The sequence below is a fragment of the Galeopterus variegatus genome, unplaced genomic scaffold (genome assembly GCF_000696425.1).
Source record: "Galeopterus variegatus unplaced genomic scaffold, G_variegatus-3.0.2 Scaffold11154, whole genome shotgun sequence".
NCBI lineage: Eukaryota > Metazoa > Chordata > Mammalia > Dermoptera > Cynocephalidae > Galeopterus > Galeopterus variegatus.
In genome coordinates, this window is record NW_007737265.1 from 1 (window position 1) to 15,938 (window position 15,938).

A 15,938-nucleotide genomic window follows, 5' to 3' on the forward strand; every position below is an offset into this window, starting at 1 on the left:
CTCTGACTTTTGGGGGGATTTATAGTTAGGGACCCAGTGGGGCATGTGCCCTTTGCTCTCTTCTGAAAGGAGGGACCTTTCTCCCTTTTCTGAAGAGATCTGGAAGTCTTGATCGTTTTTAAAACCCTCAGAAATGACAAGTGAAGCGAAAACATCTCCTAATGTTTTTATTTTCCTCAGATAACTGGAAGGTACAAAGTTTTCCTCGTTTTTTACTTTAAAAACGTTCTTTCCACACACTGTTGCCCTCTTCACATTCCTTTCCCTTTGGAAACTGAAGTTTCCCTGGCAAGCCTTCCCATCTGCGGCTACAGGACTTGGATAATTTAATAGGAAGAGAGTAATTCCTTTGATTATTATCAACATGAACTTGACTATGTGTCTATAAGGGTGAACACTGATTTTTTTTTTTTTCTTTTTAGAAACAAAAACCATCCACTTATTAATCCAAACTACGGCATTGCATTTACAACATCCACTGCATAAACTGAACGAACAGGGTTACCACCTCAAGGGGGAACAGACGGACACTGCACAAGTATCTACGGGGTACACGAGTTCAAACAACGTGGGTACAGCGACTTCGTTCTGTGCTCTCCGACCATCGCTTTAGCAAGTGCTGGACACAGGTCTGCGTGCGGCTGGAGCCTCCGCACGGTTGATCTAAGAGACAACAACACAGTCAGGAAACAGCAGCTGCGATGGGATGGGAGCGACACTAGCCTGCGCCGAGCGCAGCCCGGGGCTCTCAAGGAGACAGGACGATCACAGCCATCGGAGGCGACCACGACTGAGGAAACGTCCGTGCCACCCTAACAGCGGGCCATTCTTGGGCGAGAATTGGCCAACAGTCACTACCTTGCTTCTTTAGTATGTTCTGTGACCAGAGAGGACGGACGGGGCAGAACCGGGGTGCCATGGGCTGCAGTTCCAGCTGCAAGTACAGGGGTTTCTTAGGACGTCTGTGGCCCGCCGGCACGAACGGGAGACACAGGAGGTAATGCCATCCCTCGACGTCAGGATCCGCATTGCTGATGATTTTCCAAATTAGTGTGATGAGTATCATTTTGGCAGCTGTTTCACAGGAGTTTCCTTGTGGGTGAGGACTTGGACCGTGGCTTCTGGGCAGAGGGAGCTACAACTCGTCAGAGCGAATGACGTGGAAGAGAGTGACGTTGTAGAGGATCTGGTGGCCATTGTTCCAGGCATACAGGGCCCGGTCCTTGGGGTTGTAGTCCAACATGGAGATGTGGGAGTATTTGTTCTGGAAGGGGATGTCGATGTACTCGTAGGTGGAGGCGTTGGTCTGGTACGCGTAGTGGACCTTGGTGCCCCCCGAGTAGCCGTTGGTGACGTAGAGGGTCCCGCAGATGATAAAGGCCTCTCCAGCACTGCGCTTGGGGTAGCTGGTGTTCCAGGTCTGCAGGATCTGCAGCGAGATGGGGTCCAGCTTGCTGATCACGATGTTGCCCGCGTTCTGGTTGGTGGCGTAGACGGCCCACAGCCCGTTCTCGTCCACCATGAGGTCGATGTCTGAGTGGCCACCCCAGGCATAGTGGTACATGTTGTTGTAGCCTGCGTAGTCCAGGCTGCGTGTCTTGAGGATCGTCTCCGTTTTCAAGTCGAACCTGATGATGATGTGACTCTGGAACTTGTTGAAGTAGATGGAGCCGTTGTAGACCACCTGCCCCGTGCCGGACCAGGGGTGGGGCAGGCGGTGCGAGGTGAAATTGTCCGTGTTCATAAAGTCAATCATAGATTTGTACTCGCGGACAAAGCGGTTGTTGTGGTAGCCATCCATGTACCACACCTGCAGAGAGAGCAGACCATTAGCACTTCCCAGGACAGGCAGGCTCTGGAAAGAACCAGGAAAGAGTCACTAAGACTCATGGGTGTCATGACCTTCCTCCAAACCCAGAGTGCACTTTTCAGAAGGGGACAGGACTATTTCACTGCCAGAGAAGGAATCCTCCAGTTCGGAGGGAGGACACCGTGGGAAGGCAGCCGTGGGAAGGGACAGAACGGCAGCCTCCCCAGTGCGTGGGCTGTGGAGCTTACACAATTCATACAACCAGGGCAGGCCCCACACCGAGCCTTCTGCTTGGGATGCCACACTGGCGAGTTTGCTGCCCGGCCACATGTATGGAAGAAAGGAACCCCATCAGCGCGAGCATCCCAGCAGCAGTGAGATGGACCCTGTACAAGTTCAAATGCTCACAGTACTGGTGGCTCTGGTCTGCTGTGACCACTGCTGTCAAGGCCACCTTTGTATGCCAGCGTCAGGCCTCTCCACCCTGCCCGTCTGTCACCGCAGCACAGGTTGAGTCATCCTATCTGCAGGTGGAACATCACTCGTGGCATTTGGGACACTGTGAGTGTACTCACTCCTTGTCACACCCGATCGGGGGTAAGTGCCTCCCCGAGAACAACGTGGGCTTCTCACAAGGTTCTGGCTGTCGAAATCAACCAAGATAACAAACCCAGTAGAGGCTCAAGTTTGGGGTTACGGAAGGAGAGATTTTGGATGATTGCTTAAGTGCCAGTTGACTTGAGAACTGTCTAGACTTGGTACAAAATGCTTTAGTCATTTTCAACCAATATGGGAGCAAATTAGAAAGCAATGCAGTTAGGCGGATGGAAATCTGGCAGGCTAACGCCCTTGCCCGCGCATCTGTCTGACAGTAAGACAGCTGCCTGATCCATCACGGGCTCCGGGAGCTGCAGGAGAGATGAGGATGCGGGAGCTTTCAGACTTGGCATTACACATGCGTTAAAAATTAAAAAAAAGAAAACCATAACCTTGTTCCTGAGACATCCATTTGGGTGCTTAAAAAGGCAGATGCACTTTTTGTTTTAATGAGACTTTTTTTGTTTTTAAACTGGGCCTCATTGGAGGCTGTTACCATCCTCAGTCTCCCACAGACTGCCCTCAAGGATGTGGGTCACGGATTAGGACAGGACGGGTACTGAGGGTACTGACTCCCTTGGTCGAATTACTGAAGAGCCGTCCACCTCCGCCTCCGCCTCTGCCTGGCTATTTTCTGAGGCATGGCGTTCGCTGCCGCTTTTCAGACTCAATTCAAGAGACATCTCTCCATGAACCCTCTCCTGACCCACCTCTAAAGGAATCGCCTCTTCCTATCTTGCTATGGAGAACATCTGTGCATATGTTCACACGCCAGCCTTCCCAGCAAGTGGGACCCAGAATAATCCCTGCCTGGACCCACAGTGTCCAGAGCCTCCTTCCTGGGGCAGAAATGGGTGACATCGGCATCAAATTACTAAGGATTTCTACATTGCCTTTCCCTCCTGTACACTGGCAAATTGAACACAGGACACAAGGCTTTCCGAAAATGCAACTGCGGTGGGGAAGGAAAATCAGCACAGGTGCTAAACAACAAACAACCAGGTCTGGGGCCTGGGGCGGCACCAGGGAGGTGGCTTTGGACGACTGCCAGTTTCCATGGAGTAAATATTCCCACTGTGGCTGAGCTGTCACCCCATGGGAAGCCACGGGAGGCCACAGAGAGGCCATCATGAGAAGCCTGCAGGGCCTGGTGACAGAAGCCCTGTTTTTAGGGGCCCATCCCGAGTGCATTCACAATGACCTCCTCATTTGGAATGCCTTTATCTCCCGTCCTACCCACGTCCCAAGGCTGGGATCTAATCCCGTCAGCACCGTCTGGATTTGTGTCTGGGGAGGTGGCCCTGGAGACAGTGCTGGTTTTGGGGTGATTTCACACCCATGCTTTCAGCAAGACCCACGGGCGTCAGCTAAAGGCCACGGCACAGCTGGGCTGTCTGGATGCCTGGGCAGCTATGTGTCATTTTGGGAGGCTTTTGCTGTGCCAGACACTGGTTTTGTCTCTTGCCTTCAGTCCTCATAGGAGCCCATGCACCAAGGGAGCTGTTACCACCCCATTTTCGACTAAAAAACTGAGGCCAGGGTGGTGTGGTGACTGCAGTGGACAGAGCCAGGAGGTGACTCAAATCCTGTGCTTGAAACCTGCTCTGGGCAGGGGTTCCCATCAGGGGTCATTATGCCCCCAGGGAACACTGGCCATGTCTGGAGACAGTCTGGGTTGTCAGGACTTGGGGGTGGGGTGGGGTGTGCTGCTGGCATCTGGTGGGTGAAGGCCAGGGTGCTGTACACACCCTACAATACACAGGACAGCCCCACGATAGAAGATGTGCAGGTCTCAGGTGTCAACGGGGTGAGGCAGGAAAGCCTCCCTGCTCTGCCGTCCACTCCATGAACCTGCCAGCCAAGTGGCTAGCGTCCCGCAGCCCACTTACCATTTCTGCTCTCTGTTCCCCTGGAGGGCAAAGCTGTTCCCATGCCACACACCATGCCCGGCCTGCATCCTGAGTGTCTGGCGCCCCCAGCCCCTATCAGCAGGCAAGCAATGGCACCCTGGCATTTGGGGAGAGATAGCCTGGTCATGTGAGGCTTCATCCAACTTCCTCCCTTTTCCTGGTAAAAGGCCCTCAGAGGCAGCCGCAGGTGGACGGGAGGGTGCGAAGGCCTGGCTTGGAGGCTGCAGACCCGAGTCATGTATTTACAGGCAGGGGTAAGACGGCCCACGGGCCTGAAGATCTCCGGCTCCCGCTTGAGAGCCACGAGAGGACATTTCTTTCCCAGGGCAGGACTGAATTTAGAAAGAAGCGCCCCCTTTGACCTTTTTCGGCCCTAGCAGTCTTGAGGAAAGAATCCGTGCATGTCCAACCCCAACGGAGCGAATGTCCCAAACAGAAGTGAGCCCATTTTCAGGAAGACGTCCGCTGCTCCCACTTGGCCTCAGTTTACCCTTCACAGATGGGGCTGGGACGACGTCACCCCGGCTCTTCACCTGCTTCCTGTGCCGGAGGCTCACGGGTGGCACCGCAAGCTTTCGAAGCATGCTGTTCCACTCAAGCAGTGACTAATCTGCATCCAGGACCTGGTTCCAGGCTCCCCCACCATCAGTTACGCCACTAGTCCCCTCACTGGCCCCACAGCCATAATGTGGGCCCACATGAACCTTCTAGAACCCCAATCCAACCTGTCACTCCCCTACATAAACCCTTCCTAACTCCACAACTCCAAACTCCTCTGCCCAGCACAGTCCGTACCCTGCCGCCCCACCTGCCACACAGTCCTGTTCCCACCAGGCCACGCCGTGTACTCTCAGATGCCTGTCCCATGCTCTTTGCCCCTGCATGACCCCAGGCCCTCCTGCCCGCCCCCAGCTCAGGCTCACCTCCATGGGAGGCATTCCCTAAGCCCGTGTCCCCTAGGCAGGTGTCAACCCTTGCAGTGGACTGAATAGTGGCCCCAAAAGATATGTGCACATCCTAGAACCTGTGAATGGGACCTTATTTGGAAAAAAGGTCTTTGCAGTGTCCCCTAGGCAGGTGTCAACCCTTGCAGTGGACTGAATAGTGGCCCCGAAAGATATGTGCACATCCTAGAACCTGTGAATGGGACCTTATTTGGAAAAAAGGTCTTTGCAGAAGTAAATTAATGACCTCGAGATGAGATCATCCTGGACTAGGGTAGGCCCTAAATCTACCGACAAGTGTCCTTAAAAGAGACAGAAGAGAAGACACAGACAATGAGCAGAGGCTGTGTAAAGACAGAGGCCGCCACTGGAGTGATGTGGCCACAGCCAAGGATCACCCAGAGCTTCCAGAAGAGGCGGGACGGATCCTGCACAGAGCATCCAGGGAGAGAGCGCCATCAGGCCGACACCTTGGTTTCGGACTTCTGCCCTCCGGAACTGGGAGAGAATCCATTCCTATTCTTCTGAGCCCCTGGTCCGTGGCCATCTGTCGCAGTGGCCCCGGGACACAAATGTACCCTAGACCTCCACACCCACACATCACGATCGTTGTCACTGGGGCATTCCCACCTGCCTCTCCTGCTCGACACAGTGGCCACCTCCTGGCATCACTGTGGCCCCAGCACCTGCCCCGGCATGGCTCACTTCATGTCTGTGGTCTGTCAATGAAGGACCCGCTCCATCGATACCAGGGAGTGAGGGGCTTCCCTGTGGCTGGGGCGCTCGTGCCAGCCTGGCAGCAAGATGCACCTCCACGGCCAGCCTGCTTGGATCCGGGCCCGACCCTGCAGCTGTGTGATGGCAGGAGAGCTGCTGCCCCTCTCTGTGCCTCAGTTCCCCTGGGTGCAACATACACCATGTGAGGACCTACCACCTGCCACTGCTCCACAAATGCCAGGCATTCTCATTTCTGTCTTTAGCCTGGGGCAGGAGGAGTGGCCCCTGAGGGCACTGCTGAAAGAAGGAGTTCTAGGACCACCCGTGGGCATGTGGCAGGAGGGTCCAGCTCCTCTGAAATTTAAGACCACACTGAGCTCAGCCTGGGGACCAGCCCAGGACGTCCACAACACACAGTCACAACACCCATGCCTCCACGAAATCACAGAGGCCCAGGGAGGACCAGGATCCCTGTGACCAGTGCTTGCAAATCCCCTGTTCGGAGAGGCCCAGAGAGAAGGACGGTCTCTCTGGGGATCTCATGGTCAACATGGTCCCAGCTGCCACCCGCTCTGCTCACCAGAAAGCTCATCCACCTGTCTGCATCTCACATATGGCGCGTCCACGCCTGCCTATGCCGCCAGCTGCCCTGGCCCCAAACGCCCGAGGCTGCCCTACTGCCCCACACAGCCGGTCTGTTCAGAGACAGCGACTCTCCCACCCAGTTACTCCCAGATGTCACCACCAGTGCCCATGTCCTCCAGCCATGGCCTCTTCCAGGCAGTGCTCTCATCCCCCTTCCTTCGCCCCTCAGGGACCTTCTCCTAAACCTTGTATGGTGGCCCCTGTCTGTGCCCCTGCAGAAAGCAAGCCCTCTAGCCGGCGTCCTTCATGGGCAGTGTGGCATCCACATGAGGCCTTGTGGTTGGGCTCCTCCAGCATGAGGCATGTCCACAGCAGCCCTGTGCGGGCTGGGTTGAAGGATCACCCTCCGTGGGGAGAGAAGTACCTGTGAACCGGGCATGCATGGCCAGCTGGCTGCTTGCTCTGGGCCTTGGTTAAATGGAGCCCCAGAGCCACAGCCCCCCAGGCCTGAGTCTCACAGAGGAACTGGTGGGCATAAGCTGGCTCAGGATGACTCAGGCAGCCAACCTTCTTGAGGTTTCCAATCAGCTCAACCAATGTGCATCATGCAGCTCCCTTCTTCCAGGTGCTGGGGACACAGTCTCTATGCTCCTAAAGCATGACCTCAGGTCAGAGCTCCCCATGGGCCGTAGCTCCATGCACAAATCCTCCTGCTGGAACAATCTTAGGGTCCGCAGGCACAGGACAGGAGGACCTGAGAGAACATTCTGGAGGCAAGAACAGTGCAGCCCATGGGACGGGGCAGCAGGAGGCAGAGCCTCTCCCAGCTGAGAGTCCACAGGGCAAGGGGCAGGGGCTGCAGGGAGCCATTTGTTCCTTGAGCCCTCTTGGCAAGTCAGTGGCCCGTGTGCGTCCCTCTCTCAGTGCACAGGAGAGGCTATCTGAGTCACTCTTCATTACCAGCTAGACGGGCTGCCCGCAGGTGGTGGGGCGCTGGTGGCCCCACGGCATCTGCGTGCTCAGTGCCCACCGTCCTGGGTGTACCAGCACCCCTGGACGTGACCCTGAGGTACAGAAAGTTAAGAATGTCCTGAAGGTCACAGAACTGGTGAGGGCAGCAGGGAGATCCAGACTCCAGTTCTAAGAGGCTCCATAACCTTGGTGCTGGGCTCTGGGCCACACTGCTCACAGGGACTCTGTGCGGGTACCCTCCGGTGAGACCCATGGGATGTCCCCAATGTCCCCGTGACATATCTCCCCACAACAGGGCAGGAAAGGACCGAGACTGCTGGCCCCCACGGTCCACCCTGGACCCAGGCCTCCTGACGGGCCGTGGGGTCTCCGTATCAGTTGTCCTTCTCTAGTCGGTGGGCAGAGGGCCACATACACATCCCCCGAGGGCCTCTGGTGAGCGAGGCCAGCCCTGTCCCAACCAGAGCCTCTCCTAACTCTGCAACACAGGCTGCGGGGCCCTGGGAACTCGCCGCCCCTCACAGCGACTCTTGTCTTCTGAAAAGTTTGGCTGTGACATTCTGCTCCTTGCCCCTGCCTGCCTCAGGGGCTGGTCCCGAGTCCCTGCCCACATCCCCTCCCCCACCCAGGAGGGTCCCTTCACCAGGAAAGAGAAAACGAAGCAAAGGACCGATTCTTCCTGCTCACATGAGCATGCGTGCGCCTGGAAACGCTGTGCTCTCAGGGGACAGGGCTTCTCTGAGACAGGATGCCCAGCGCTGCTCCCCGTGGAAGAGAAACTGGGTGCCCCCGCACGTCCACTGCGTTTCAGTTCCACGCGGTTGAGTTTACTGGGAACATGGGATTTTCCTAATTGTGCCGATTATGTTCATCTGCTTTTCAGCGGAGGGGGCCATCCCGGTCCAGGGCAAACAGGGCGAGGGGCGTCTGTCTCGGCATTAAATCCGGCGCCGCCTTTTGAAACACATGCGACACAGCCACGGGAGGTCGAGAGTGGGGGTGCTATTTAAAGGGCCTTGGCTAAATGGCTTGGTGAGCACCTGTCACACGTCCTCCTGTTAGAATTGCTAAGATCAAGGAGCCTGGGCCACTGGAAAAGATGCTCCGAAGGGAGCCATTGGCTGAATGGGAGGAGACAGGGAGGTGGAAGACGCCGGTGGTTTTAGCCAGAAGCTCCACTGGGGCAGGAAAGGTTGAAAAGGAGCAGAGAGAGATTGTGAACGTCCCCGCTCCTGCAGAGAAAAGATCTGAAGGGACGTTCATGTTTATTGAGCTGCAGGTCCTGTGCTGACCCCACCCACATAGTCTAGTGCATTCTGGATAATTTGACCTTCAGGAAAAGATTCTGTAGGATCCTTATAAAATATCTGGATGGCTTTCACACTGTTCAGATGACAGAAAGACTTTTAAGCACTTAGCTAAGCACACTGCTGTTTGTAAAATGACATCGCTTCGGGAATTACACCACCCCTCTGAACATGAACTTCCTGGGGGTGTTGACAGGGTAGTGCTGGTTCCATTCTGATGTCTGATGACAGGGAATGGGGTCCCTGGAGCTCCAGGGGTCTCCTGGGGGGTGGGCCCAGCCTGGCAGTGGATTCGCACCTGAGAGCCCGGCCGACCCCGTGAAGCCCTCGCCTCCTCCACGGCTGGTGAGATGGGGCAGGCCTCAGCCACGGGAGGGATAGGAAGGGCTGAGAGAACGGTGGGAGCGCCTCGGTGCCCAGCAGAGTGCCCGGCACACAGTGGTGCTTAATAAATGAGCAGAGGAAGGACCGAGGCAAAAGCATTCCCAGAGAACCTCGCTCTGACAGCTCAGTGCAAAGGTAGCAGGGACACGGAGGCCGGCTCAGGACAGTCCCTCCCATGCTCACATGGGCGCAGCTGCAGGTCTCCCAGAGGGGGCCTCCACAAGGGGGTCCCTGCAATTCTCCCCTCCCCGCTTGGCCATGCCCTTCTTACAATGCCCTTCGTGGCAGCTGCACTGAAGCCAGCATCAAGTTCTTTCCTTTTTTTTTTTTTTTGATCGAGTTATTGGCCTCCTGTGTGTGTGTGATCAAAATCAGATGGGAGATTGGAAAAGATCAAAACAAAACACAACACTGGTGCAGATCAATGGCAGGACCTGAGGACAAGCCACTTAGCAGTCTGGGAGATGCGGGCAGCCGTGCTGAGCGCATGGGGTGGAAAGGCCAGAGCCCAGCGCTCAGAGCAGGTGCCCGTGAAGCCTCTGCCCACCCGGCACCCCGTCTCCTCCCTTCCTGTGCCATCAGCTCCCCACAAAGTCCCCCCCCTTCCTCTCCTGGAGAGCGATTGAGTCGTCACACAGAGAATAGATGTCTAACGATCACAAGCACCCATGAGCATTCGGCAGCTTTGCCAGACACACCCTCACTGCACCATACAGAGCAAACAGCCCGGGCCTCCAGGAGCCCCGGACACTTGGTGTCTGGAAAAAAGATAATTTGACTAGTGCTCTCTAGGACAAAGGAGACCAGTATCAAAACAGGAGCCAAGAGGCACATCTGCAGTATTAGATACAGGCAGAATACTCCAGATTTGGGTTTGTCCCCCCCAGGCAACCAGTTCCTGCTCACAAATCCCAGCTCAGTGCACATGGGCTTGTGGGGTGGCTGTCCTGCTCTGTGTAACAGGGTGGGCGGGACTGCACGTGGGAGGTTTCGGGAGCTTCTGCGTGGAACGTCAGTGCCTACTGTAGATGGGAGTTCAACGACACTGCCAACCAGCCTGTCAGTGTCCTTGGGCACAGCATGTGACACCCCTGGGGTGAGGACACTGTGTCTTCTCATCAACTCAGCAGAGATAAAGGTGATCTCGACACTGGAGGGTCACTGAGAGGACCAGACCAAGAAGGGCATGCCAAGTGCTCCAGATAAAGCACACAGTGTGGCCGCACCACGGCCACTGTCACTTTCTCTGACACGAATGGAATTAACGTACAGAAGCAAAGTGTCCAGCCCAGCCCAGGCACACAGGACCTGCCTTCTAAGTGTCTGCCACCGTCATCTGTCTTTATTTCTGTATTATTACCATCATCATTTTAATAATGATAATAACTACACGAATGGAATTAACGTACAGAAGCAAAGTGTCCAGCCCAGCCCAGGCACACAGGACCTGCCTTCTAAGTGTCTGACACCGTCATCTGTCTTTATTTCTGTATTATTACCATCATCATTTTAATAATGATAATAACTATTATCATCACCATTACCATATATTATTATTAACGTCTGCTGCAAATGGAAGTTTCCAACCCAACTCCAAACAGAGGTGAGGTTTTCCAGGTGGGGTGAGGGATAGAAGGACGGTCAGAGCAACAGACAAAGAGTTAGAAAACTTCCAAGCAACAGCTGCCACAATTCGGAAAACAGGACAAAAACAACCTCTCCCCCCACAAACACCCCTCCCCAAACGTATCCGAGGTTTGCAGTCTGGCCGGCCCCTCCAGCACTGTCCAGCAGCCAACACTGGGACGGGGTCTGGGCGTGTGGCTGGTGGGACGGCGCAGCCTCGCCCACGGGGCTGTGAGTAGGAAACAGGCTCACGACAGCCAGCTCGTCCTCCCCACCCCATCTCTGCAGGAGAGAGGGTGCCGGAAGCACCATGCCACGTCCTGATTCAAATGTAAGAGATCACGCCCTATCCCCCTTCTAAATGCTGGAGATGGCGAAGGGGGAGACAAAGATCAGAAACCTCCGGAGAGAGAACACGATCCAGACACGTCCATTAAAAATGCTCCCCATAAAGCGGAGAGGGTCTCACATTTCAGACTCTTCCTCAATCGGCCCAGAGGAAGAGTGGAGTTTTTTAAGTGTTTGTTTCTAAAGGTCCTGCAAACCCCTGCAGGAAGAGGGCTGGGCGAGAGACACTCTGGGCCTCTGGGCTGTGCCCCGGCGGGGAGCCTCCAGGGCAGCAAAAGCCCCAGCAGCTTCCCTCCTCCACTGGGACCCTCCGCGAGGGCTCCGGACCAATGCTGTCCAAAGGTGCAGCACAGGACTCAGTCCGGGGGCCGAGCGGGCCCGGCGCTGCCCTCTCAGGCAGCCACCCCTCACCTCCCTGTCGCCCCAAGGGCTGCAAACAAAGAAAGCCAGGCCCCCAGATCAAGGCAGATGCAGTGCTTGTTTCTCTCTCCTCTGCTGAGGTTTTACCCGGGGGGAAAAGCCTAGGATAAAGAACACGGACTGTTTCCTAAATCAAAGAGGAACATAGGTTTCTATCAGCCATGAAGAGAACAGTAAATGAAACACTAACGAGGCTCATTAAAACAGGGAAGGCCTAACAGGACTCCCCTGCAGCAGAGGCCGGCTGGGAGGTCTGGGGTGAAGCCAGGCCTGGGAAGGGGCACAGAAGGGGTCTGCCAGCTCTGTCATTTGCTGCCACCATCCTCATGTCATCTCCCCCCATGGTCTGTGACTCTGAGTTATCAGAGGGCCCCTCCCCCAAGTCTCTCTAGGAACAAACCCCCCAGGGACATCCGGCTCTGCCCAGCCCATAGCCCCTGGAGTGGTCTGACTGGCAGGTGGGCCAGGAAGATGGGGAGACCAGGGCCTGCCATGTCCCATCAGAACCCCCTTGTCCAATGACCCCCTTGTAAGATAAGGGGACACTTACCCTGTTATCACCTTCTGGGGCCAGAGGGTCTGTCATCCAGGACCCAAACCTTGAGCCGGAGGTCTTGATGGTCACGGGGTCACTTATGCCCGTCAGCTTGCCACAAGCTGGAAAAGAGCACGCGAGGTTCAGGAAAGTGAGGGCCTGGCCCCCACCCCACAGCTGCCTGCACTCCAACTGCCCAGGGAGGGTGCTGCGGAACAGCTGTCACGCCGGTGCCCTCACAGGCAACACTCCTCGCCCCAGAGGCAAGAGAAGCCACCCCCTCCCCAAAACAGAGAGAGACTGAGGCCAGGACAGGCAGGGCAGAGCAAGGAGGGGCCGCTCTCCAGGGTCTCACCCTTCCTCATGCGCCTGGGGACGGGAGTGCAGAGCAGAGTGGCACCTCTGCAAGGAGGGACCAGCCTCGCCAGGACTCAGTTCTCTCCCCTGGGCAACGCGATAGCAGCAGCTCGACTTCCCAAGGCCGTCGGAGGCCATGCAGTGGGACGCCGGCCAGCACCGGGCGCAGCAGGCTCGCATTGAGGCGCTGCCCCAAGGCCGGATTCCTCCGTGAAGCACCAATGCGACCTGGGCAGCCCAGGACCCCACCTCACTGCAGGAGAGCGCACTCCCTCCTCGGTGCCCAGGAGAAAGGCCGGGCTGCCTTCCTGCCCGGAGAGCCTGCGAGCTGTTCTCTGCAAGGGTGACAGCGTCTCTGCTGCCTGGACGAGGAGCCCCGGGCTGGGGGGCTGGGACGTTGAGCACCAGAATGGACGTGAGCCTGCAGTGAGCTCAGCAGCCCTCCCATCTCACAGATGGTGGCCAGGGACGGGCAGCGAGGGTCGTGTTCACCCTGGCCGGCCCTCATTCAGTCAGGGCTGAGCTGGAGCCCACAGCCCCCCCGCCCGGGTGGCTACACCCACCCTGTGCAGAAATCCCACACCTCCGCCCAGAAGCCAACCTGTCTGCACGGCCACACAGCTCCTCCAGAATACGTGACTCTAACCAACCTCCAAGCCCCAGGAGCTGGATTCCCCGAGACCTGCAGATAAAGGGTCCCCTCCAGGACGCCTCCCTTTCCCTCCAGGCTAGACATGTGTGTGACCTCCTAGGTCTGCGTGGCACCCCTGAAGTGCCACCGCATTCACATATGTACACGGCAGTCTGCAAAGTACAGAGAAGATCTAGGCGCTCATGGAAGAGTGTCTGTGACTTAATCCAGGGACCATGGGTTAGCCAGGGCAATCCTGCAAAGCAAGCAGGGCTGCCCCCCCACGCTGTCCCCAAACTTAAAGTGGGGTGAGTGTGCCCCTTAGCAGCATCCTACAAAACTGGAAAGAGGAAACCTGCCGACCCAGCCCAGAGCCAAGGCTTTTCTTCCTGTTGGCGGGACAGCACGTCTGGGCAGCAGGAGGCTTTGAAGCTTTGAGGGTCCACTGCAAGGAGAAGCAAGACCGGCCTTGCACCCAAACTACCATCAAGTCCACTGCCCTGCCCCAAAGTCCCAGAGGCCCGGCTCCCAGGGCTGCCGCCTCTGGCCCAGATTGAAGAAAGGAATTCCACAGCTACTTGTCCCCTCCTGTCTCTTCTCCGCAGTTACTCCCATGGGCCCATGTTAGGAGGAACTGTGTCCTTCCCCCCACAGACACTGTTCCCTCAGGGCTCGAGGCTTCCTGGTAGCAGCAGGCCGGGCGAGAAAGTGCCTGGTGATCGTGGCCTCAGGCAGGCTTGCTGGGACACTGTGCGCCAGCCCCCCGTCCTGACCAGGTGCCCCATCTGTGGGAGGAAAGAGAGGTGGTGGACGAGATGACCGGCGCCTACAGGGACCAGGAGTAAGAGAACCTGGGTGGGTTCTGGGGAATTCCATGAGAGATGCCTTTCCCGTGAGAGTCCGGACCAACTTTCCACCCCACATGCCTCCTGGAGATTCGGGCTGGGGGCTCGCAAAGGGCTTCATCTGGAGGAGTGGGGAGCCTGGGGAAGTGGGAGCCTGAGGCCAGGCCCCACCCCTCACCCTCAGGCCGGTTCTTCCCTTGTGCCTATTGACCTGGGGGTGTGGGGGTCCCAGGCTGCCTGAGGAGACCGCAGCCCCCTCAGAACTGGGCCGGAACCAGGAGAAGCCCAGCAACGCCCTCCTCCCAGGTCCTCCCTGCCACCCAGAGAGGCCAGCGTCCACTAAGACACTATTGCCCCTGCGAGCTTCCCATGGAAGGGCTCCCCACCACAGAGCCAGGGACGGTGGTTGTTAGTTGTCTAAAGGAAAGTGCAAAGGAACCGCCACCGCACAGGTGTCACGGTTGGGGAGCTCAGGTGGAAGGCCGCCGGCTTTCCGTCCAACAGCACCTTGGGGTTCCCGCCACCTCGCAGTCCTCGGTCAGCATGATGGGCCATCCCTGACGTGGACTCACACTAAACCTCTGTCCCAAGCCCACGCAGGCCCTGTCCTGGCTGGACGACCTCCCCCAAAGGAGGTCAGACACCTGTCCCCCAGGTCACACGTAGACGGTGAAGAAGACAGGTCAATGCCCCGGTCAGCCCAGCTCTCCCTGCCGCCCCCTCCACCTGGAATGCCAGCCCTCTGCTCCCCACCGTCTTCACTGGCTTGACCCTCTTCCCTAAAGACATCCTGCTCTGAACTCCACCCCATTTTGTCCCCTACTGACCTAAACCTGCGACTTAGATGCAAAAGTCGCACTTGGCTTAGAGAGGGCAGGGAGGGTGCAGCTGGCCCGTGCACCCTGCTCGTCCACCACTGGCTGTGGGCACGGCTCCCGGGGCCCACGCGGCTGAGGCTGCCCCACCTCCTCCAGGCAGGGAGTTATTTTTGGTTCTCTGTCCAGGCTGGTTCTGCCAAGACCTCGGGAGCTGACAGGATCTAAAAAAGCCCACAGCAAAGCCTCGGTGGAATCTTGGCACATCCAGTTCAGGAAAGCAACCCTCTCTAGTCACGAGCGAGCGCTCAGGATGCACGCAGGAGGTGGGAGGGGAGGGGAGGCGAGGGGAGGGAGCAGAGAGGGCTGGCTGGGCTCCCACGCCTCACAGGTTCTGTCTCAGAGGGACAGCACACCCGGTTGGGAGGGCCTGGCCATCCTGAGGGCCCAGGACAGGTCTCAGAAGGGAGTATAGCTTGCAAAGCTGGGAGCGTGGACAAGCCACCACCCCTGCGGCTGAAACAATCTGCCTCTTGCTTCTCCTAGGAGGAGGCCACTTTAGAAAGGCAGCCTGGACGATCTCACAGAGCAGGCCATCAAGGAGCTCGGGCCGGAGACAGGAGTCGCTGGGCAACCACAGAGACCAGGCAAGGAGGGCCGGCTGCCCTGTCGCCAGGCCTCGGGCCCCTCCTCCTAGGTCCCAGCTCCTACGCCCTACCTGAGAAAAGTTAAGCCAGAGGAACTTTGCCAGCTGGGAGTGTGGACAACACGTGTCCAAGATGCAGAGGACAGAGGCTGAGAGCAGGCAGCTCCCCAGCCAGGCCTCATGCTCAGACCCAGAGCCTGCAGTGGGGGCCACCAGGGAAAGGGGCGTCCTGGACACTCCTTTCTTCTCCTCACGTGGGAGGGGAGCAGGGCCCCCAGGAGACCTCACCACATGCAATCCCTAGAACTTCCTGGAAGGAGCCAGAAAGGAAGGCTTAGCCGAGCCGGGATCCCACTTAAGTCGGTGCTTACAAGTGGCATTTTAGGGCCGGCCCAGTGGCGCACTGGATAGTGCGCCGCTTGGGAAGCGCGGCGGCGCTCCCGCCCGCGGGGTCGGAACCCACCGACAGACCGGTTCCCGCCCCCCCGC

The 15,938-nt window shown here is 57.3% G+C and overlaps 1 protein-coding gene across 1 annotated transcript in view; it reads right to left on the reverse strand.

Moving 5' to 3' along the window:
• Nucleotides 1-151: 151 nt before the first annotated feature.
• The window catches only part of OLFM1 (olfactomedin 1), a 22,863-nt gene continuing 7,076 nt past the window's right edge, over nt 152-15,938 (reverse strand). The window contains exons 3-4 of the mRNA XM_008594617.1: nt 12,171-12,277; nt 152-1,810 (exon numbers count right to left, since the gene is read on the reverse strand). Coding sequence (XP_008592839.1) covers nt 1,136-1,810; nt 12,171-12,277 — 782 coding nt within the window. The 3' untranslated portion in view covers nt 152-1,135. The remainder of the gene's footprint in view (nt 1,811-12,170; nt 12,278-15,938) is intronic.